Below are 20,474 nucleotides of genomic sequence, written 5' to 3'. Positions count from 1 at the left end.
TTAGCAAATACATTCTGCAAAGTTGATAAGTCAGGGCAGCGCACGGCAAAGGCTTTGATCACGCCGCCTTTTACTCGCGTGTGTCCCTGCGGTAACGGTGCTTTATTTCACAAACAACAAGGTGGGTGAATATGATTGCACGGCATTTAACCCTCTGCTACAACCCCAGGAGAAAGAGGGCATCCAGTGGGAGGCCAAAGACGAGGACGAGGAGGAGGAAGAGCCAGCAGGCGAGGAAGAGGACGACCACATGGAGTTTTGCAGAGTGTGTAAAGACGGTGGAGAGCTGCTGTGCTGCGACACCTGCCCGTCGTCCTACCACATCCACTGCCTCAACCCGCCTCTCCCAGAGATACCCAACGGGGAGTGGTTGTGTCCACGCTGCATGGTGAGCTCACCTTTCAGTCCAAATGGATGAAAGTTTAGCTTCATTCGCCGGAGTCACCCGCACTTCCTCCCAAGTAATGCTTTTCTAACATTTAGAGTAAACTTAGGCGCACTCCAGCGGAAAATATGGATTTATTTGACACGCGTTACTGTTTTAATATTTCAACTGAACTCCATGCGCAGCACATCAACAGCAAGATTCAAGTCACATGGGAGCCGGGCGGGAGCTGAGCCCCCATAAGGAAGCGCCTGAGCTCCCATGAAATGAGTAAAATCATGCAGCTGTTGTGTTGTCAGTAAATTACCATGAACCACTATTTTAAACACAGATAATGCATTTTTCCAACATATCATTTATGTAAACAAGATAAATGGGCTGAAAGAAAGATGTCTTCCAAAAGAACTGTGCACCGTATTCTGCGGTGAATCACACTGTCGCTGCACTTCACCGCCGATCGTACAACTATTGCAAGTAGTGGGCAGCTGGGGCATGGGCGTGAAAGTGTTAATGACCACTGACGTCTCACTCTCTCTCTCTCTCTCTCTCTCTCTCTCTCACTCGTGGAAAGCACATCTGTTGATTATTTATTTACCTCCTCCCCAGTGTTAGCCATTTCAGAGACTCCACAAAGCTCAGATTATTAACTCCGACCCTGATTAAGAGGAGCTCTCCTCAAAGATTCACGGTTACTGAGGAGTCGTGAACTATCTCATATCAGCAGTTATACATGTGGTTCAGCTCCTGATGGCTAAAAACTCCATGTAAAGATGAAATTGTAAACAGAGACAATAGTTAGAGTACAGTATGTGTTTTAAATTGGTACCTATGGTGACACACGTAGGTAATGATACTCTTTGTGCCTTGATGACTGCTTTTTGTGTGTCTTGTTTGTTTCTTGTTTGATTGCAGATGAAAGTTAGCCTTTTGGCTAAATGAGGGAGAGAAATCAAATCATATTGATGCTAATTTATGTGTGTTGTCCCTGCTAAATAGCTGAAGTAAAATATGATTGTTAGCTGGTTTGTGAAGTGATGAATGTTTAGGGCATGGAGGCTTCTACAACCCTATTTATGTACTTTACCTGTTCTGAAACCCTCCTAATTGCATTGCCGCTTTGACGAGCGTTATATATAACTGCATTTATCATAGCACCTCTCCTTTTTTTTTTTTTTCTCTTAGTGCCCTCCCCTCAAAGGCAAGGTCCAAAAGATTCTACACTGGACATGGGGAGAGCCCCCGCTGCCAGCTGAGCTGCCTGCAGGCCCTGATGGCAAGCCAACTGATCCACTGACCAAGCCTCCACTCAAGGGCCACCCAGAGAGGGAATTCTTCGTAAAGTGGGCTGGCCTTTCGTACTGGCACTGTTCCTGGGTCAGCGAGCTGCAGGTGAGATACCAGAAGTAGGTCCAATCTCAAATTAACATTTCTGCTCTCTTTGGCCACAGGATGTGTCCTCTTTGCTAAAAGTGGAACGCAGGCAACGCGCCCAGAGAGTTTTCACTGGACCGTCTTTTATAGTTTAATAGGAAATGGTAATGCATGTGCCTTTAGCCGTGTCGATTTCAGTCTTTAGGACGTACGTGTACATGAGTGCACATTGTTTAGTGAGTCAAACCATCCAAATTGCAATCACAATTAGTAAGAAGTTCAGAGCACTCAAACCTAGCTGACATTTAATTTAGTGATGTCTGAACAACTGCTTGCTTGATTTATTTTGTATCCGTCTTCCCTTCATTAAATCTATTCTGGATATTGAAGTAGTTCATCAAATTAGTCTCAATCCCGTGGATGGATTATACGTCGCAGTCTTGTAAGAAAAGCCAGAGGTGGTGCCGCACGAAACTCTGCAGAATTGATTGTTCGGCTTCGTCTTTGCTCGCACAGTTGGAGCTGTATCACACGGTCATGTATCGGAACTACCAGCGCAAGAACGACATGGACGAACCTCCACCGTATGACTACGGCTCCGGAGAGGAGGAGCTCAACAGTGAGAAGAGGAAGAGCAAAGACCCCCAGTATGCTGTGATGGAGGAGCGCTTCTACCGCTATGGCATTAAACCAGAGTGGATGATTATCCACCGGATACTCAACCACAGGTGGCTGCTCAAAGTTACACAAATTCTTAGATCATACATCAGGACTCAGGCACAGTTTAGCAGACGTTCTACAGACTTAAGATTCTTGAGCTGGTGCTCAGATTGGTTGCTGTCATCTTGATTTTACCTGCTGTGTAACATCCCTTCATGCAGGGAGATTATTCTTCTCAGCACAGCATATTTCGTTTTGTATATCATGTAAGGGAGATGCTGGGCGAAAAAGAAAAGTCATAGTAAGGCACAACAGAAGGTTTGTGTCCAGTAGATCATTCCCCATTGTAAGTTTTACTTTATGAGAATTGAATCATATATTTAAAAAGTTGCTCTTAAGTTTCAGCCCCCCCCCCCATCTCTTTGCAGCAACAATTGCAGGATAATAAGAGACCAGCATGTGATATGTACCATATCCCATTAACAAATGCCAGCAGATTCATTTTGAATATGTCTTTAGAAAGAGTTGAGTTATTAATGGCCTGACAATCCCTTTAAATGCCCCGAGACCTCTGTTTAATATATTATTCCCTGCAGTTATGATAAGGACGGCGATGTGCATTACCTGATCAAGTGGAGAGACCTGCCCTACGACCAGTGCACCTGGGAGGTGGATGATTTTGACATCCCAGACTATGACAGCCATAAAGCTTTTTACTGGGACCACAGGTTGGTAAACAGCATGTACCAGTGTTTAATAGCATGGGGTGCTGAGGGTGAGGATGACTAGAAAAGAGTCCCCGGCACTCACAAATAAACAAGGCATATGCTGCTGTTTCCCCTCTGCCCTGCCCTCTATCTGTGATGCCCCCGTTCGAGCTGTTTGGCTCATCATGTTGCTGCAATTATTTGCCAGGGAGCAAATACTAGGGGAGGACCAACGCCCCCTGGTGGTGAGGAAAGGAAAGAAACTCAAAGAGGACCACCCAAAGAGGGAGGTCCCTCCTGATGCTCCCATCATAGATGTAAGTTTGGCAATTTAGATGCACTTTGGTCCGTTTTTGTTCTAGGAAATAAAAAGCTGTGTTGCTGCCCGCTGCAATTATTATGATTTATTGCAATAAAAGCAGGTGAATAATGTATTTCTCATGTCACCAGCCAACCATCAAGTTTGAGCACCAGCCGTGGTATATAAACGCCACTGGGGGAACACTGCACCCGTACCAGCTGGAAGGCCTGAACTGGTTGAGGTTCTCCTGGGCACAGGGCACAGACACCATCCTGGCTGATGAGATGGGCCTCGGAAAGACAGTACAGACAATAGTGTTCCTCTACTCGCTCTATAAGGAGGTATATTATGCATGTATTTAGTTCTCTGAATGCAATATATAAGGTATTCACTGTTAACACCAATTCTTATAATCATAATGGTAATGGTTCCTGTGAGGTGAGAGCTGCTTAATCGTTTCTTTCCTCTCTCTTTCTTAGGGTCACTCTAAGGGGCCCTTCTTGGTGAGCGCGCCCCTCTCCACTATCATCAACTGGGAGAGGGAGTTTGAGATGTGGGCTCCGGATTTCTACGTGGTGACTTACACTGGGGACAAAGACAGCCGGGCAATCATCAGGGAGAACGAGTTCACCTTTGAAGACAACGCAGTAAAGTCAGGACGCAAGGTGTTTCGCATGAAGGTACTCCATACACATGCCAAAGCATTTGACTCTTTACCACCTCGTGCAGCTTTAAATGAGTACAAATTATATAATGATTTGAAGGAATATTGTAGCAGATCCCAAATCTAAATCTGCCTTAGTTATAATATTTCCATTTTTCTCCCTTTGCCCCGTTGCAGAAAGACACTCCTATCAAGTTCCACGTGCTGCTGACATCCTATGAGCTGATCACCATAGATCAAGCCATTCTGGGCTCCATCACGTGGGCCTGCCTGGTGGTAGACGAGGCCCACAGACTGAAGAACAACCAATCAAAGGTAAAACAGCATTTCTGGCCCTGATAGCAGCCTTTAAACAGCGTGGATATTATCATGGAAAAACAGGAAAAGGAGCAGGAACACAGAGAGATACGAGAGGGAAACGTATCCATGTAATAAAAGGCTTGGTCTGACTGGAGTTTTTCATTCAGGAAGTTTCACATGCGTCATTGCATTATTTTTGGACTCATGTGTGTCACATCTCCTGCGATGTGTCCTGTCCAGTTTTTCAGAATTCTCAACGGGTATAAGATTTACTACAAGCTGCTGCTCACTGGGACTCCTCTCCAGAACAACCTGGAAGAGCTGTTCCACCTGCTTAACTTCCTCACCCCAGAGCGCTTCAAGTAAGCCCGTCTCTTTCTTCTGTTTAACTTTACCCATCTTTCTGTCCGTCTCCACCTTCCCAGCATCCAATAGCCGGTGCATCAAGAAGCCCCATCCTTAGAGCGCCTTGTCTTTGCCGCAGCTCGATTCCATTGTTCCATTACTTCCTAATATGACCTGTGATCTGTGCAGCAACCTGGAAGGCTTCCTGGAGGAATTTGCTGATATCTCCAAGGAGGACCAGATCAAGAAGCTCCACGACCTGCTCGGCCCTCATATGCTCAGAAGGCTGAAGGCTGACGTCTTCAAGAACATGCCTGCAAAGACGGAGTTGATTGTCAGAGTGGAGCTCAGCCCCATGCAGAAGTAAGCACTGGGATAAAAGGAAGAAGCAGTAATCTTAGACTAGCTGTCTGTTCTATCTGATTAAACATGAGATAGTGAAAAATAAAGACTGTTTACTCATTTACTCCCTCGTACAGTAGATTTTGAAAATCATGCAGTGGAGATAAAAACGGGCCCAAACTATCATGTAACTTTCTTAACACTGCAGAGCAAAGTGCTCAATAATAAATAGCATTATAAAACATATTGCTGGTTGTAGATTTACCTGTGAATGTTTCCCTGGAAAAATTACCTTAATATAGGCCATCTCATGACAAACTCATATTAGTAGATTTTACAGGGGATGTTGCTTGCAACAACTTGTCGATTGCATGTACTGATATGATAACTGATGGTGTGAAGTAATTACAGCGCGCTTTAAATCACAAAGACCGGGCTATTATTTTTTAAAGAGCGGAAGCAATCGGTTGCGATATTCTCTCTCATCTCGTCTCCTGAATCGATCTGTTTTTCTGACCCGCAGGAAGTATTACAAGTTTATTTTGACGCGGAATTTTGAGGCCCTGAACTCCAAAGGCGGAGGGAACCAGGTGTCCCTGCTCAACATTATGATGGACCTGAAGAAGTGCTGCAACCATCCCTACCTGTTCCCCGTGGCTGCTGTGGTAAGGCAGCAGTTGCAAGCAATAGATGATTGTTTCATTTCAACACAACAAAATCTTCAAACGATGAAACTGAAGACTGATGGCACAGAGGGAGAGATAAAACCACGGCTGTTCAACACAAGATACCGACCTGCGTGCCAAAAAATTGTAGCTCTTGTCTGCTGATTGGAAATTCAGAAGTGCAGTGGCTTAGATTCCACTACTTTATTCTTATATTTGATGCCTGGATTTGATGTTTGTCTTACAGGAGGCTCCTGTTTTACCCAATGGTTCGTATGATGGCAACCTACTGGTGAAATCCTCAGGAAAACTGACGCTGCTTCAGAAAATGCTGAAGAAGCTCAAAGATGAAGGACACAGAGTTCTCATTTTCTCTCAGGTAATAGCTGAATAAATGCGGCTGCGTTTGGGCTGGGAGCCATATAGCTTTTATTGATCAGTGGCCAGGAAACACTGGAAATCCAGCCATCCACATTATGGCCATTCCAGTACCAGTTGTAGGTGGTTCGTCATTTGATATTCCAGGCGTCCAATCAGAGATAATTTTAAGTGAAAGTGCCAACTTTTCTTAGTTTTACTGCGTCCATTTAGCTTGAGCCCAGCTAGATAAACTCACCATGTTTTTTTTTTGTTGTTTTATTTTTTTACAGATGACAAAGATGTTGGATCTGCTTGAGGACTTTCTGGAGTTCGAGGGTTATAAATATGAACGTATTGATGGAGGGATTACCGGAGGCCTGAGGCAGGAGGCTATTGACCGCTTCAATGGTGAGTTTTGTCGATCCAGAATCTATCTGCGTAAGTTTGCGCGCACGCATGTTTCTTACACACAGCTTCCGCTCGCTCTCACGCACAAGCCGACTGACCGTCTGCTTTGGTTTGTGCCACAGCACCAGGCGCTCAGCAGTTCTGCTTCTTGCTTTCAACCCGAGCTGGAGGTCTTGGCATCAACCTTGCGAGCGCAGACACTGTCATCATCTACGACTCTGACTGGAATCCTCACAATGACATCCAAGTACTGATTTTTTTTCGAAGACTCCCACATGGGCACTTGCACGCTTTTAACCAGCAGATCTCGGATGTTGTCTGTCTCGCTTTGATAACCTCCTCACCCCGCCCCGTCTTCCCTTTCACCCAGGCTTTCAGCAGAGCCCACCGTATTGGCCAAAACAGGAAGGTGATGATCTATCGCTTCGTGACGCGGGGCTCAGTGGAGGAGCGAATCACTCAGGTGGCGAAGAGGAAGATGATGCTGACCCATCTGGTGGTGCGGCCCGGCCTGGGCTCCAAAACTGGCTCCATGTCCAAACAAGAGCTGGACGACATCCTCAAGTTTGGCACTGAGGAGCTTTTCAAAGATGAAATGGAGGCAGCACGAGCCATGGGTACGGTGCACCCCTTAATGTTTCTGCTTTTATAACTCCACACTCAGTCTTGTAAAGGTTCAACATTATTAAACATCACTGTTTGTTTGATTTTAAACAAATGAGAATTTGGTCGAGACAGATGGAGGTTTTATTATTTCTTGTGTTTCTCAACTTTCCCTCTCACTTTCAAATCCAGAAAGTCTGTTCCTCATTGGTTTTGAATATCTAATTGTGGGTTGTCTAGTTATTCCAAAGGTCAAATCCATTATTTTTTTTACAAGTCAGAGCTTCAGGCAAAAATCTATTTTGTCTGCTTGAAAACAGCCCCTATTAGTCATCAACTAAGATCTTCTCACCAACAGGTGACAACAAAGATGGCGAGGAGGGCAACGTCATCCACTATGATGACGATGCGATCTCCAAGCTGCTGGACCGCAGCCAGGATGCCACCGAAGACACAGAGATTCAGAACATGAACGAGTATTTGAGCTCCTTCAAGGTGGCTCAGTATGTGGTGAAAGAAGAGGACGGAGAGGTGAGGCTTTAAAGAGGGGAGGGTGTGGCAGTTTGGTGATTGTTTCGCCCAACACGTGCGTTAGGACGCACATGTAGACCGCAAGGAGGCACATTTTTGGTGACTTTACAGGGCTTAAGAATAAGTTTAAAAAGAGGATTTCTACACTAAAAAAATGTAGAAAATGGAAATGTTTATCTGGCCTTGAAGTTTTACAAATTGTTTATGAATTTGAAGATGAAATAACTGTGTTGGTGTATAATAAAAAAAACCTCACAGGGTACTTTTAATTCGCAATTGGTCCTCCAGGAACCTCAGCCTTGTAACTTCATGCATTGCTACTTGGTGTTACAAATTAAATTGACCAATAAATTGTTTGATACATTCTCAGTGTAAAATACTTGATTTCCAAGACCATAACTTTTAGGCTTTTATGAAATGTAGGGAGTGTAGTGTGAGGCCCAGTGGTTTACCTTGTACTGTCTTTTACAATTTTTGCTTTTGTGTGTGCTCCCATGTGCAGGAGGAGGTGGAGCGGGAGATCATCAAGCAGGAGGAGAACGTGGATCCAGACTACTGGGAAAAACTCCTTCGCCACCACTACGAGCAGCAGCAGGAGGATCTCGCCCGCAACCTTGGCAAAGGCAAACGCATCCGAAAGCAGGTCAACTACAACGACACAACCCAGGAGGACCAAGGTAGGCTTGTCTGGCAGGACTCACATGCCTGGGTCTGATGCCTTAAGCAGTACTCATTTCCCGAAGTGTTAACCTTTAATATCCTCATGTAAAATGAATGCTTCTTGGCTGGATCTCTGAGGCAACAGCCATGTTCTGTCATTGTCAGTTTCAAGTTTACATGCTGGTGCCAGGATTTGGCATCCCCATATCTAAGTATAATCAGCAATACACAAAAGCAGGCGAGCTGCAGAACGCAGGAGAGATGAGCTTTTTTGGCTTGTTAGCCATCAGATTACCAGCTGGCGTGCGGACAGGTGGCAGGCGAGCCAAATGCACATTTCTAAGAATGAAGAGACATTATTTTTGTAAATCAGCCACTCAGGGGAGCCCCGTTTGGGGTTTACTGAATTGCATTCTCCAAATGATTTCCAGCAATTTGCAACAGTCAACGCTAAACGGTGTGTTTTGCCTCAACAGATCATCTTAAAGATTAACACTTCTGCTTAAGACATTTCTCTGAGCTACGCATGAAAGTTCTGGGCATATTTTTAGTCATTGCTCCCCGATAGAAGTTTATTCAAGGGTTTTAAAGTGAGACGTTTGTATTGAGGCTTTGAAGACGTCACTCATATCTGTGGCATCAATCTGCCGTTGCCATAGAGAGGGCGTGTTTACTGCACTGTGTCCAAACCGCAGTGTTTCTAAATATGTAATGAACAGGCCACTTTGTTGATGTGATCATGGTTCATGATTACGAGAAAACTGGTGGCAGATACGTTTCCTGTATTTGCTTTGCGGTGATATCACACAGGCCAGAGTCAGACCCTCTGCTGGCTTTAGCGCAGGTCAGCAGCTCTTGTAACATAAACACTGTGATCGACTTCGATGTCTGGCTAACGAGCCAGTCGGCTAATTCAATAACAGGACGGCGCTACTGAAGCTGTTGCCTGGTTTAGCTTCACATGCTTGACTTCATTAATGAGTGAAACAAGGTGAACTTATCTCAACGCAGAATAATTTGGGCGTATCAGTTCAGGCAAGATTCATAATAATGCATTAAATCCTCTTATGCTGTAAGTCTCAACAAGAGCCGTTGACCTCCATTAAATTTGCCACAGTGTGTATTTTACTGGCCCAGAGCTCTCTTGTCGCACATTTATAAGGTCTTCCCAGCGGGTTTTAAAGCACTTCTGTTTAATAGTTAACCAGTTTCTGTATCTATTGCAGTGAAATACAGTAAATCCTGTAGTTGTACTTTTAAGAGTGGGCTTCAAGGTCCTGATTGTCACAGTTCAACAGCAGTTGACTATGAAAGTGTAAAGATTTCAAAGCCCGTCGCGGCTTAGAGTACACTCTGAGTTTAAAGTGTCTGTCTGGCAGAGTAGTCACCTCTCACCTCACTTCCAGAGGACAGAAGTGGTACAGTATGTGCATGCCCAGCTGTAGTGGTCTGTAGTAATCTGCAGTGCCATGGCGCCCCCAGGTGGCCACCAACAGAAGCGAATGCAATGTACTGTTTCTCTTTGATGTGTGGCTCAGAGTGGCAGGATGATCTTTCAGACAATCAGTCGGAGTACTCTGTGGGGTCCGAGGACGAGGATGAAGATTTCGAGGAGAGGCCTGAGGGTAGGCAGCCATTACCCTCATACAACTGTTATCATGCTGTCTAGGTATGACACTACAGCACACTAGCTGTGTCCATGGAAAGTCCTCACAATGCGCATTTTGGTTGTATTTTACATAGGCGGACGCAGACATTCTCGTCGGCAGATGAAGAACGAGAAAGACAAGCCTCTGCCTCCCTTACTGGCACGAGTTGGGGGCAGCATTGAGGTATGAATCACAGCTTCTTGGTCCTGCTCAGAATATCCTGTGCACCTTAAAGTGAAGATATATTCTCTGTTCTGAGCAAGTAGTAACATGTTTGGAAGCATGACTTAGATAGCAAGCGGATGACTCCTCATTCTGTAAAAAAAAAAAAAAAAAAAACTGTAGTCAATACGAGACACTTTGGGGTCAGGGGCCACTATTGGACACCACAACAAACTCAGAGAGTGTATCTTTAAGCCCAATATATCAGCAAGCATAAATGATGAACCTATGCCCTGACTCACAACTCGGTGGAATAAGGGAAGCAAGAACACCACCAGAATGTGGTGGTGTTTTTGTCAAGCTGCTTGGTTTGTGCTGTTTTTCTGTTTCTCAGTTCTGACTTTCTGGCCCGACATCTTCTCTTTCAGCTCTGTTTACACCATTTTCTGTCTCTCTGTCCGGTTATTACAAGGTGCTGGGGTTCAACGCCCGCCAGAGGAAAGCTTTCCTCAATGCGATCATGCGTTGGGGCATGCCTCCCCAGGATGCTTTCAACTCCCACTGGCTCGTTAGAGACCTGAGAGGGAAGAGCGAGCGTGAGTTCAGGTAAAGCCCTAATATTGTTTTTTTTTTTAACCTAAAATGTGATAAGTGGTGTTACCTGATTGATCTATAATTCACAGTTCACACAGTGAAATGTTTAGCCAAGGGCTTCGTGCTATCAAGTTAAGAGGTAGCTCTGGACTATTCTCTTTTACTCCTCACATTTAATTGGTTAGCCCAGGGCGAAGCTCCCAAATGCTCGTATCAAGTTTGCAAAGGTTGGTCTCGCCAATTTCAGGGTTACTTCACTTTTGAATGCACCAGAGCCAAACATCACATAAACAGATATTCAGAGAGCAAGTAGCCCTGAGCCGTGTTTGTTATTTCTAAGTAAAGAAAAGCACCTGCACTCCATTACTACTATCGCTGCTTCTATTACTCCTGTTAACGACTAATATTACAAAAGGAATTACCACTGCTGCTGCTGCCATTTCTACTACTAACTGGATTTATAGCTCTCAACTGCATACTAAATACTTATTTTTACATATTACTTAGCACCTCTCATGCCATCCCTACTGCAATGACATCTGCTACTATTACTGCTACTGATACTACTGGTACTGCTCTTATTACTGCATGTGCTACTGGTTTGCTTTCATTGTAACACTTGGTAACATGGGGACTACGAGACACCATCATATAACAAGCATCAAAAATATAATGCAACAAGAAGTCTCCCTGTAACACATGCACCAAATCAACAGACAGAAAACATCAGTTAAAACATTATATATATTTAAAACAAAAAAAACAACCCTTGCTTCTCTAGTAGTAATGCCATTTAGAATATGGTGTTGAAAGGTTGTGTTAGCGCTGGTTACCTCTATGCACTTGTCACAGATACTGTAAAGTGCTTTTTCTCCTCAGGGCCTATGTGTCCCTGTTCATGAGGCATCTATGTGAGCCGGGGGCAGACGGAGCGGAGACGTTTGCTGACGGAGTCCCTCGCGAGGGTCTGTCCCGTCAGCATGTTCTTACTAGGATCGGAGTCATGTCGCTTGTCAGGAAAAAGGTACTAGCTATTCAACTGAGGACATCTTTAACACAGAATACAGAGTCCTCTGTCGGAGCAGCGTGAGATTAGAAAAAGTAGGTCAAACTATTGAGGCAAGCAAGAGGGAAAAAAAAGCACCCTTTGGGTACCTTCCTATTTCACACAAAATACACAAAGCACACATTTAGATGTTTTGTTAACTTTCTTTGCCATATATACACACCTGGGTGAAGAACAAAGACCAACTAAGAGGTTTCTGGAGTTTGAGCTTTCTACAGTTTGTGCGTAAAGTCTTAAATTTGCGTTAACTTAACAAACAAGTGATTCAATAAATCTGTTTGCACCATTAAAACTTCAACGGAAATATCTTAGCAGGCAAAGACTAATGTGAAAATGTACTGCTAGGACATATCTGAAGCTCTGTCCAGTCAAAAGCAACCAATCATTTGTAAATGTGTGCACGACTTGGCTTTATGTGAAATGGCTTTATGGTATTTATTTACAACGAGGAGTGTATATTCGATTATGCCAACCTAACCAAAGTTAGTTTGAACTGAAGAAGAGTTGCTGCAACCAGATACGGACAAATTAAACTACTGGTTCAGTGTGCCACATGTCCTTTACAATGAATGGAGCTCCTCCTAATCCCTTATTTAAGTAAAAGCAGCCAGGATTTCCATTTTGTTACAGTTAAGTGGATCTCTCCTTTGTTAGGTGCAAGAGTTTGAGCATGTGAATGGAAAGCTGAGCTCTCCAGATCTGATTCCCATCGGCATGGAGCTGAAGAAACTGACTGAGAGTTTATCTTCTGATCCCAACACCCCTGTGCCAGCCAGTCCCATCGCTACGCAGCCCGGCACTCCCGTCCCACCAGGTTGGCACAAAGTTTCTGAGCTGATCTTGTTTTATTTTTCTCCAACTGTAAGGTAAAGTTCATGCTGAGAAAAAGTTTTCGATACAAAAAAAAAAAAAGCCTGAGAAGTTGTTGTTTTCTGGATTGCAGAGAAGAGTGAATCTCTCATGGGTACCGCTGAGGACAAGGAGGCAACAGAGCAAGATGGCAAGAGACTGTCAGAGCAGGAAGTGAGTCTTATTTTCCTTCTACTATCCATCACTTTCATTCTCTTCTCCTTTACTGCGTTGTCCATCTGCATCATCACACTTTAACCTCACTCATCATCTGCAGAAGACGCTTCTGTCAAACTTAGACACCTTTTAACTCGTCTCTCCGCCCTCTACCAACTTTTGTCTTTCTCCCCCCGTTGCCCTGTCTGTTTTTCCCTCGGCAGACTTCCAGTGCAGACCCAGCATCTGCACCTGAGAAGGCAGCTGACAGCGGAGAGAGCAAGGCCAGCTCAGAGGAGAAAACAGGAGACGAGAGGGACCGAACCGAGTCGCCCTCCACAAAGACGGAGCCATCTGCCAACCCAAAAGAGTCCGCTTTGAAACAGACAGAGCTGTCATCCAGTCAAACCTCACCAAAAAGTGAGTGGTGCATGAAATGTTACCTCTCTGCGAGGTTGTACTTAAAAGGCTGTAATTTAAATTATTTATTTATTTGTTATCCACAGTGGAGCCCTGCAAAGACACAGAGAAGTCCTCAGAAAAAGGAGATAGTGATTCTCCTCTGGCGAAAACCGAAGACAAGGAAAACAAGCCAGGTACGAACACTATGATTCATCCAACAGGTGCTAACTGGTTTTTTTTTGGAAAGCAAAGAAACCTGAAGTGGATGTCAGTTATATTGGTGTTGCTCTAAAGAAACATGTATGCTGCGGTTGCAGATGACGTGAAGAGTGACGATGCATTAGAGGGTCGATTGAACGGAGACAAAGACACTTTAGATGAGATGGATGAGAGCAGGAAGGAGGACAAAAATGGATTCAAAGCCAAGTTTATGTTTAATATCGCTGATGGAGGTTTTACAGGTAAGAATGAATCTGACTTTTAATTAGACTTTTTTTTTTTTATCCTAAATGAACCAGTCAACATACTGTATGTGTGAGGGGAGAATGACACATAGCTGTGTAATCTGAACTCAAAAGCAACATTTTAAGTCCCTCATAGGAGAGCGGGGAAGTTTCATAGCTTTAATGTGCAGCCCAATTCTGAATGCACATCATATAATGATGAACCCAGTAAACAGACACTAGACGGCTACAGTATGTGTCATTTAAAACTGGTTTCAAAGTGAGAAGTTGAGCGTAATGTAGTACAAAAAAGTCTCAGTTATAATGCCATACTTGCAGTCAAATGTATTGAAATAGAGAAGTTGTGTGCATGCTGTGTGGCGGCATTTACCACCTCTCCTTCTTTAATGCATTTCAACTTTGTGCTCCAGTGTCTCATTGCCGCATTGAAATTGCTTTGTTTTGTCAGAAAACTTGTTTGTGCTGTTAATGTGCTCTTACTTCTTTTTTTGTATGCCGGAAAATATCTCTGACATCTTAGTGTCTGTCTTCATACTTTCGCTGACAGAGTTGCACACCCTCTGGCAAACCGAAGAGCGAGCGGCGCTGTCTTCTGGAAAGATGCATGACATCTGGCACCGTCGCCATGACTACTGGCTGTTGGCTGGCATCGTAACGTATCCTTTCCCAGATGTAGGACCCAGCAGCTCAGCATCTGGAAAAGTAATATAATTACTTATGACCAGGGTGAGCCGCAGTCGAAGGGCTGATATTTACGAACTGTGAGCAGCGATATGAAACTCCGCTTTCTGCAACCTATCGTCCTTTTTTGTTGGAAGAATTTTACAAGGGTCTATGCTCCCATTTGTTTTTCCTTGACTAGGAATGTATTTCAGACATGGCTATGCGCGCTGGCAAGACATTCAGAATGACCCACGTTACGCTATTCTGAATGAGCCCTTCAAGACTGAGATGCATAAGGGCAACTACCTAGAGATGAAAAACAAGTTCCTGGCTCGCCGCTTTAAGGCAATCCAAGTCTTTATATTAAAAATAACCACTCAAGGCTGAAATAATTCAAGGATTAAAGGCTTTGTTATGTCAAAGTCCAAAATGAAACAAACTGTCTCTCAAATTCTATCTCCCTCTGCCTGTCACGTCAGTTTTTCATGCGCTCCCCCTCCCTCTCTCCCTGTAGTTGTTGGAGCAGGCTCTGGTGATCGAGGAGCAGCTGAGGCGGGCAGCTTACCTGAATATGACCCAGGACCCCAGTCACCCGGCCATGGCTCTCAACACTCGCTTCACTGAGGTGGAATGTCTGGCGGAGTCCCACCAGCACCTGTCCAAAGAGTCTCTGGCCGGGAACAAGCCTGCCAACGCCGTGCTGCACAAAGGTCCGTGGTCCGGTTTCACAAATAGCCGCGTAGTTGTCGTGAATTGTCATAATTTCTGCTGCACCTGCCAAAAGCTGGTGAAGTAGAATAATCCTGCGCAAATGGCTTTTACAGGGAATAATTACCAATAGAAATTTTAACTTTAAATCCCTTAAAATCCCCCTAGAGTTATCAAAATTTCACTATTCTCGTATTCAGAGAACATATTCTATTAAATACTTGGCCATAGTTTTTCTTGAACAGTCCTTTTATATTCTGCTCTGTTGGAATAAGATTTTCACCAAGTAATCGGTGCAATACTGTAATTGCTATAGCTACACTGCAAAAAATGTCCTTCTTATCGAGTCTTTTTGTTACTGAATCATTTAAGTCTTTATTAAAATAAGTGAAACATCTGCTAGAATAATAAGACTATTTCAAATCATTTCTACTGCAAACTAACTTGTTTAAAGTGTTTTCTAAACCTTTGTTTCATCCTGAATAAGTTAACCTGCTTCACTCTTTCTCGTTTCAAAACACAGACAAATATTTGTAGAAATTCCTTGACGCATATCAAATGGCGACCGGTTTATCGTTCTATCCAGACAGTAAGCCGAGCGCAAAAGGTTGCACCTACAGATGTTTCCACAGCACCGCCATGTGTGGAGCATCTAACAGGCAGCCAGTAAAGATCCTGTTTGACACAGTGGCTTCATTTTGTGTTAATGTGATTCACAGTCAAAACATGCTTACAGTGATTAGGAGGATGAAAGTTTGGGAAGAGGCCAAGACCAAAGACTGTATGGGATGTGAGAATATTAGCGTTTTAAAATGACCTTTTTTGATGTATTTGTCAGAGAAACATTTGTGTGTGTGTGTGTGTGTGTGTGTTCTCGTGCTCTTACAGTGCTGAACCAGCTGGAGGAACTTCTGAGTGACATGAAAGCAGACGTGACACGACTGCCCAACATGCTGTCCAGGATCCCGCCGGTGTCGGCCCGTCTGCAGATGTCAGAGAGGAGCATCCTGAGCCGCCTCACCAGCCGAGGGAGCGAGCCTCCGCCTCAGCAGGTGAGATGGGACGATGGCCGCGTGGCTTCAGAATAGAGATGGGTCATCGGCATCGGCCTCATGGGGTGGACGGTGGGAACCGGCTCCCGTCTGAGAGCTGCCTTCCTTTCCCTTTTTTTTGATAGATAAATAAAAGAGAGATTAACAGGATGATCATATAACACATGTGGGTAAGGTACTAGCATTAAGACCCGAGCATGATGAGACATGCTGCACCGGTTGCCAACACACTAAACCTAGTTTAATACAGATGAAACATTCAATACACGTGTGATGGCATTTGATGTTTTTACATTATTTAAGATTTTTACACCAATAATAAGATAATAAAGATAATAATAAGATTATAGTATTCTGGAAATGTAAGGTTTAGTGTAATTGCACTGAATAATTTGGCTAAATTTGGCTAAAAATGTAAAAACCAGAAGTGGTACGAAATAAAGAGCTGTTTGGGAGCACAAAGAGCCGACTCTGATCTGGCTCACTAAAAGGAGCCAGAATTTCCGTCAAGGCTCCAGAAAACTCTCTCAAAGAGTCGTTTTTGTAGGAAAATCAAGTCCAATACAAGGCAATCTTCTGTTTGATGTCCTTAATGAAATACTAATAAATAAAGTTATAGGCACTCATGTGTTTATCTAATTCCAGCACTATAAGATGGAAAATGTTTTTCTCTGTTGTCTTGCTAAGAATTATTAGTCTCTTTCCTTAATGGTTTGGACTTGGCTGGTTATTTTTATGTGGCTGTGGAGGCTGGTGGCTCGTGAGGGCCAAAAACATAAAGCACACTAAAATGTGCAGCAGGGCTGAGTAAATTTAAAGAATAAAAGGCTATGGCCCAAAAACTTTGAAAGTATTCTGTAGTCACGACTCAGCAACCGCATTATTCCTTCAAAAGCCTGTGGAGGCTCTCTATCCCCCATGGAAGTTTCCCCAGGTGTAATGAAAAAAAAAAAAAAAAAAAATCCCCTAAGTTGTTTACTTTCACCACTGAGCTCCACATTTCAGTCCCAAAGGGTTTAACAAAGGCTTTATTGTCTCGTTGCTTTCATCTCTCCTGCATCTGTTCACCAGAGTTGAATGTGTGTGTTTTATTCTGTTATACAAGAGATCATTTCAGCCAAACTGTGTGATTAGCCGTGCCCTCTGACTGTGCTTTTTTGATTGCTGTGCCAGCTACTCGCTCTTCTTTGTTTTTTTTATTTGTTGACTTTCCATCCCTAGGAGGAAACTCTTCTGACAGAGCTACTCAAACTTGCTAAGGGCCGTGTCCATGTAGCGTTTTTTTTCCTCCTTTTTTTTCTCCAGCCGTTGCCAATAAGGAGGGAGTGTATGTGGCACCGTGAGTCTGCCTGCGCTTTTGCCTTTTTTGTGTGGCTGCTCCGAGCGCTTGCAGTTCAAAATCTCTGAACTTTTCAGAAAGGGCATCCAATCATATGTTTAGATGAAGGCAATCGTCACCCTGGTAACCATGAAAAACGGACGAGAAGCTTGTTCTGAAGCTTTAATTATGATATGCCACAACAGAGACAGAAAAGCCCATCTGAGGGATATCCACTGATGTTCGCCGCATTGTTGTCTCTGACGCCTCGTGTCACGCACCCACATCCTCCTCCTCGCTCCATGGCTGTCGGACTGAGCGGTGACAGCGGGGGCATTGAGCTCATCCGTACAAAGTATGAGGGCAAGCATCCTCTGGTTGGTGCTCGTAGTGACAAAACGATATCCAACAAACAGAAAGAAATAGTTCCTAAAGATCAGAGGGGCGATGCTGGTCTATCACACAACGGCGGTGGTCAGAGCGGTGATCTGGTGACTTAGAAACAAAACCCACACGCAGCGTTTGTTTTTTCAGCGAGTTTCATCCCAGCTCACTCCAGACAAAAAAAACCCAAACACTCTATAGACATGAGCGCTAAATGCTGTCTAGAAGTGTTAATACCTGCTGTGTCACAGTAATGATCCTGTAAGTGAGTCGTGTAAATTTGTAGCATGCAGCAGGAAAACTGATCTCCTGTGTTTGTGTGTCAGCAGCCTTTTAGCCAGGGCGGGTTTGGCTGCTCTCAGCTGTACAGCGGCAGCTTCGGTGGAGGATTCAGAGGACCAGGTGGACAGCCCATGGTCAACTACAGTCAGATGCCTCTGGGACCCTACGTCAGCGGTAAGGATCGACATTTACTGTAGGATGCCGGATCATAGGGGACATAAAACTTGAAATATACTACTTCCTAACTGAAGTGTAGCCGGCTGACAGACAGACATAAATCAAATTTACTGTGGAGGACATCATTTTGGTATTTCACAAGCGATGATCTAAAGATATTTCATTAGCAGCCACATTGGGTTTTTTTTTTGCTGCCAGCAATCGTTTTGACCGACCAGACATTAGATATTTTTTGTACTATTAAAAAGACATTTTCCATTAATTGCACGCAGTTGCCAAATTTGAATTGACATGCATTTCAGTGTCTGCCCATCCATGCTCGCTTTGGATGGTTACTAAATTAAATTGATGTAAAGAACGATGAAATAAAAGATAATTCGGGTGTATTATTTTCATCGTTTTTATTTGCAATAATTACAGAAAAAGAAAAGTATGACTTGGGTATTTGTTTGGTTTCCTCCCCCTTTAGTGTCTTCTAATGGCCCCCCACTCCCTACAAGCCATCTGGACAAGAAGTCACTCGACTCCCTGAGAGATGTGGCTACGCCTGACCTCAAGTCAGGCAAACCTAGTGATGTCATCTGCATTGAGGACTAGACCAGCTCTGTAACACTGACCTGAGGTCAGAAACTCCCAGGGATGGATTCTGTATGGATGACAGCTGGCCATCTCCTCCGCCACATCCTCCTCTTTCTCCTGCTCCTTCCTGACTTAAAATCTACAAAAAAAAAATCAAGCTCTCTGTCTGCGGATAAGGCGATTAACTTTTTGATTAATGCAGAAGTATCTTATCTTACCAATTGCACTTTTATCTTTCAAGGATTCTATAGAAGTATTTCAGTAGATATTTGTAGGAGAGCTGAGGATTAGGAGGGGAAATGAAGCAGTTTTTTTCTGAAAGAGGATTTTTTTTTTTTTTGCAGCCTTGCACTACAAGGCGAAACTCAAGCGAGCTGGCATGAGTTTCTGATGCTCTCAATTGGGGCTCATTCTAATCTTGGAATGTGTGTTTTGTTCTCGCCAGCCTCGACTTTTTTCATTCTGCTTGCCCCTTGTTGCTTTTACCCATCTGCCTATTCACTGTACACTGTGACTGTGGCCCACTGGAGCTTGTTCCCAGTGAAGAGGAGTGAGGTTAAGGACGTCTTCAGGCATAGTTCGATAGGAAACTGTTTTTTGAGGGCCACCATTGTTACTTTTAATGAATATGTGTTTTGTCATTCATGTAGTAACCAGTGGATAAATTATTGATTTGAAAGCATCAAAAACTATTCTCATGTATGCAGTAGCTGGACACAGTCTGTCTGAATCCTCTAAAGACTGCCACCCGCTGGTAATGCGGGGAAAGTAATCTCTGCCAAACCTGCAGATGCGCTTGACTGCAGTACCAGTAACCTGTGAGGGGTGGCTTCTTGTACTGTACATACTCAGAGACTGCTGTTTATTTTACCTCACATAGGTCTAATCATAGTGAAATTATGTATACATACATGGATAGAATCAGAAGCTTGGCTTGGCGTCGTACATGAAGAGCGAGCAGAGAAGAAAACGCTGCAGGAGTGGCAAAAACGGTTTTTAACGCATTTCAGAGAAGACTGAGTATTTCTGTGTATGGTACAATATTTGTGATTCTTATTATATTTGAATGTTAGTAGTGGCTGTAGAGCTTAACCCTGGGGCCATGACCAGTGGGACTGCACTATAAACAGGAACTCATCTGGTCTACATCCACATGCAGGGCTTTAATGTTCAGGCCTGAGAACAGAGTCCTGAGTGGCTTTTTTTCCTCTTACATACATCCCAGGGACTTTCCCGGGTCCCTTTCATTGTTAGAACTGAATAAGAACATATGTGCTTATGGTGCGATGTCACCTTAAGTCGAGTATCTGTTGCAAAATGAGCTTTTGAATTCCTCTCTTTACGTTAAGGTAAAATAAAATGTACTTGGTCACTTGGTGCCGTTAAAGAAGATGATTCAGTATGTTTTGCAGTGTATTTCCTCCGTGGATGGGAACGCTGTAATCGGTGGTGTCACACAATCTAAACCTACATTTGAAGGAATATTCTCTGTATATCAGCTTCTAAGGACCAATGTTGCACAGCATTACTCTTTAGATAATGTCTTCACTTCCAGTTTCCTCGGTTACGTTTGGGTTCTCCCAAGAGTGTACGTTGTTGCCTATTGCTTTACCTGGTGTGAAGGCACATTAGCATGGTATAGCTACATATCTTGTCCATTCCATCTG

At 43.8% G+C, this 20,474-nt stretch overlaps 1 protein-coding gene across 1 annotated transcript in view; it reads left to right on the top strand.

The window, feature by feature from the left end:
• The window catches only part of chd5 (chromodomain helicase DNA binding protein 5), a 34,279-nt gene extending 15,454 nt beyond the window's left edge, over positions 1-18,825 (top strand). The window contains exons 9-40 of the mRNA XM_070838851.1: positions 170-388; positions 1,568-1,774; positions 2,273-2,484; positions 3,013-3,144; positions 3,332-3,440; positions 3,574-3,765; positions 3,904-4,104; positions 4,266-4,403; positions 4,629-4,750; positions 4,923-5,096; positions 5,599-5,740; positions 5,988-6,119; positions 6,391-6,508; positions 6,631-6,755; positions 6,879-7,125; positions 7,470-7,642; positions 8,145-8,319; positions 9,841-9,927; positions 10,046-10,134; positions 10,586-10,719; positions 11,587-11,731; positions 12,428-12,587; positions 12,717-12,796; positions 13,003-13,198; positions 13,285-13,374; positions 13,498-13,641; positions 14,192-14,300; positions 14,520-14,652; positions 14,822-15,017; positions 15,904-16,067; positions 18,099-18,225; positions 18,698-18,825. Coding sequence (XP_070694952.1) covers positions 170-388; positions 1,568-1,774; positions 2,273-2,484; positions 3,013-3,144; positions 3,332-3,440; positions 3,574-3,765; positions 3,904-4,104; positions 4,266-4,403; positions 4,629-4,750; positions 4,923-5,096; positions 5,599-5,740; positions 5,988-6,119; positions 6,391-6,508; positions 6,631-6,755; positions 6,879-7,125; positions 7,470-7,642; positions 8,145-8,319; positions 9,841-9,927; positions 10,046-10,134; positions 10,586-10,719; positions 11,587-11,731; positions 12,428-12,587; positions 12,717-12,796; positions 13,003-13,198; positions 13,285-13,374; positions 13,498-13,641; positions 14,192-14,300; positions 14,520-14,652; positions 14,822-15,017; positions 15,904-16,067; positions 18,099-18,225; positions 18,698-18,825 — 4,800 coding nt within the window. The remainder of the gene's footprint in view (positions 1-169; positions 389-1,567; positions 1,775-2,272; positions 2,485-3,012; positions 3,145-3,331; positions 3,441-3,573; positions 3,766-3,903; positions 4,105-4,265; positions 4,404-4,628; positions 4,751-4,922; positions 5,097-5,598; positions 5,741-5,987; positions 6,120-6,390; positions 6,509-6,630; positions 6,756-6,878; positions 7,126-7,469; positions 7,643-8,144; positions 8,320-9,840; positions 9,928-10,045; positions 10,135-10,585; positions 10,720-11,586; positions 11,732-12,427; positions 12,588-12,716; positions 12,797-13,002; positions 13,199-13,284; positions 13,375-13,497; positions 13,642-14,191; positions 14,301-14,519; positions 14,653-14,821; positions 15,018-15,903; positions 16,068-18,098; positions 18,226-18,697) is intronic.
• The last annotated feature ends 1,649 nt before the right edge of the window (positions 18,826-20,474 follow it).

This window comes from Pempheris klunzingeri, chromosome 2 (genome assembly GCF_042242105.1).
Source record: "Pempheris klunzingeri isolate RE-2024b chromosome 2, fPemKlu1.hap1, whole genome shotgun sequence".
NCBI classification, from domain to species: Eukaryota; Metazoa; Chordata; class Actinopteri; order Acropomatiformes; family Pempheridae; genus Pempheris; species Pempheris klunzingeri.
This window is presented reverse-complemented; position numbering and strand designations above follow the sequence as displayed.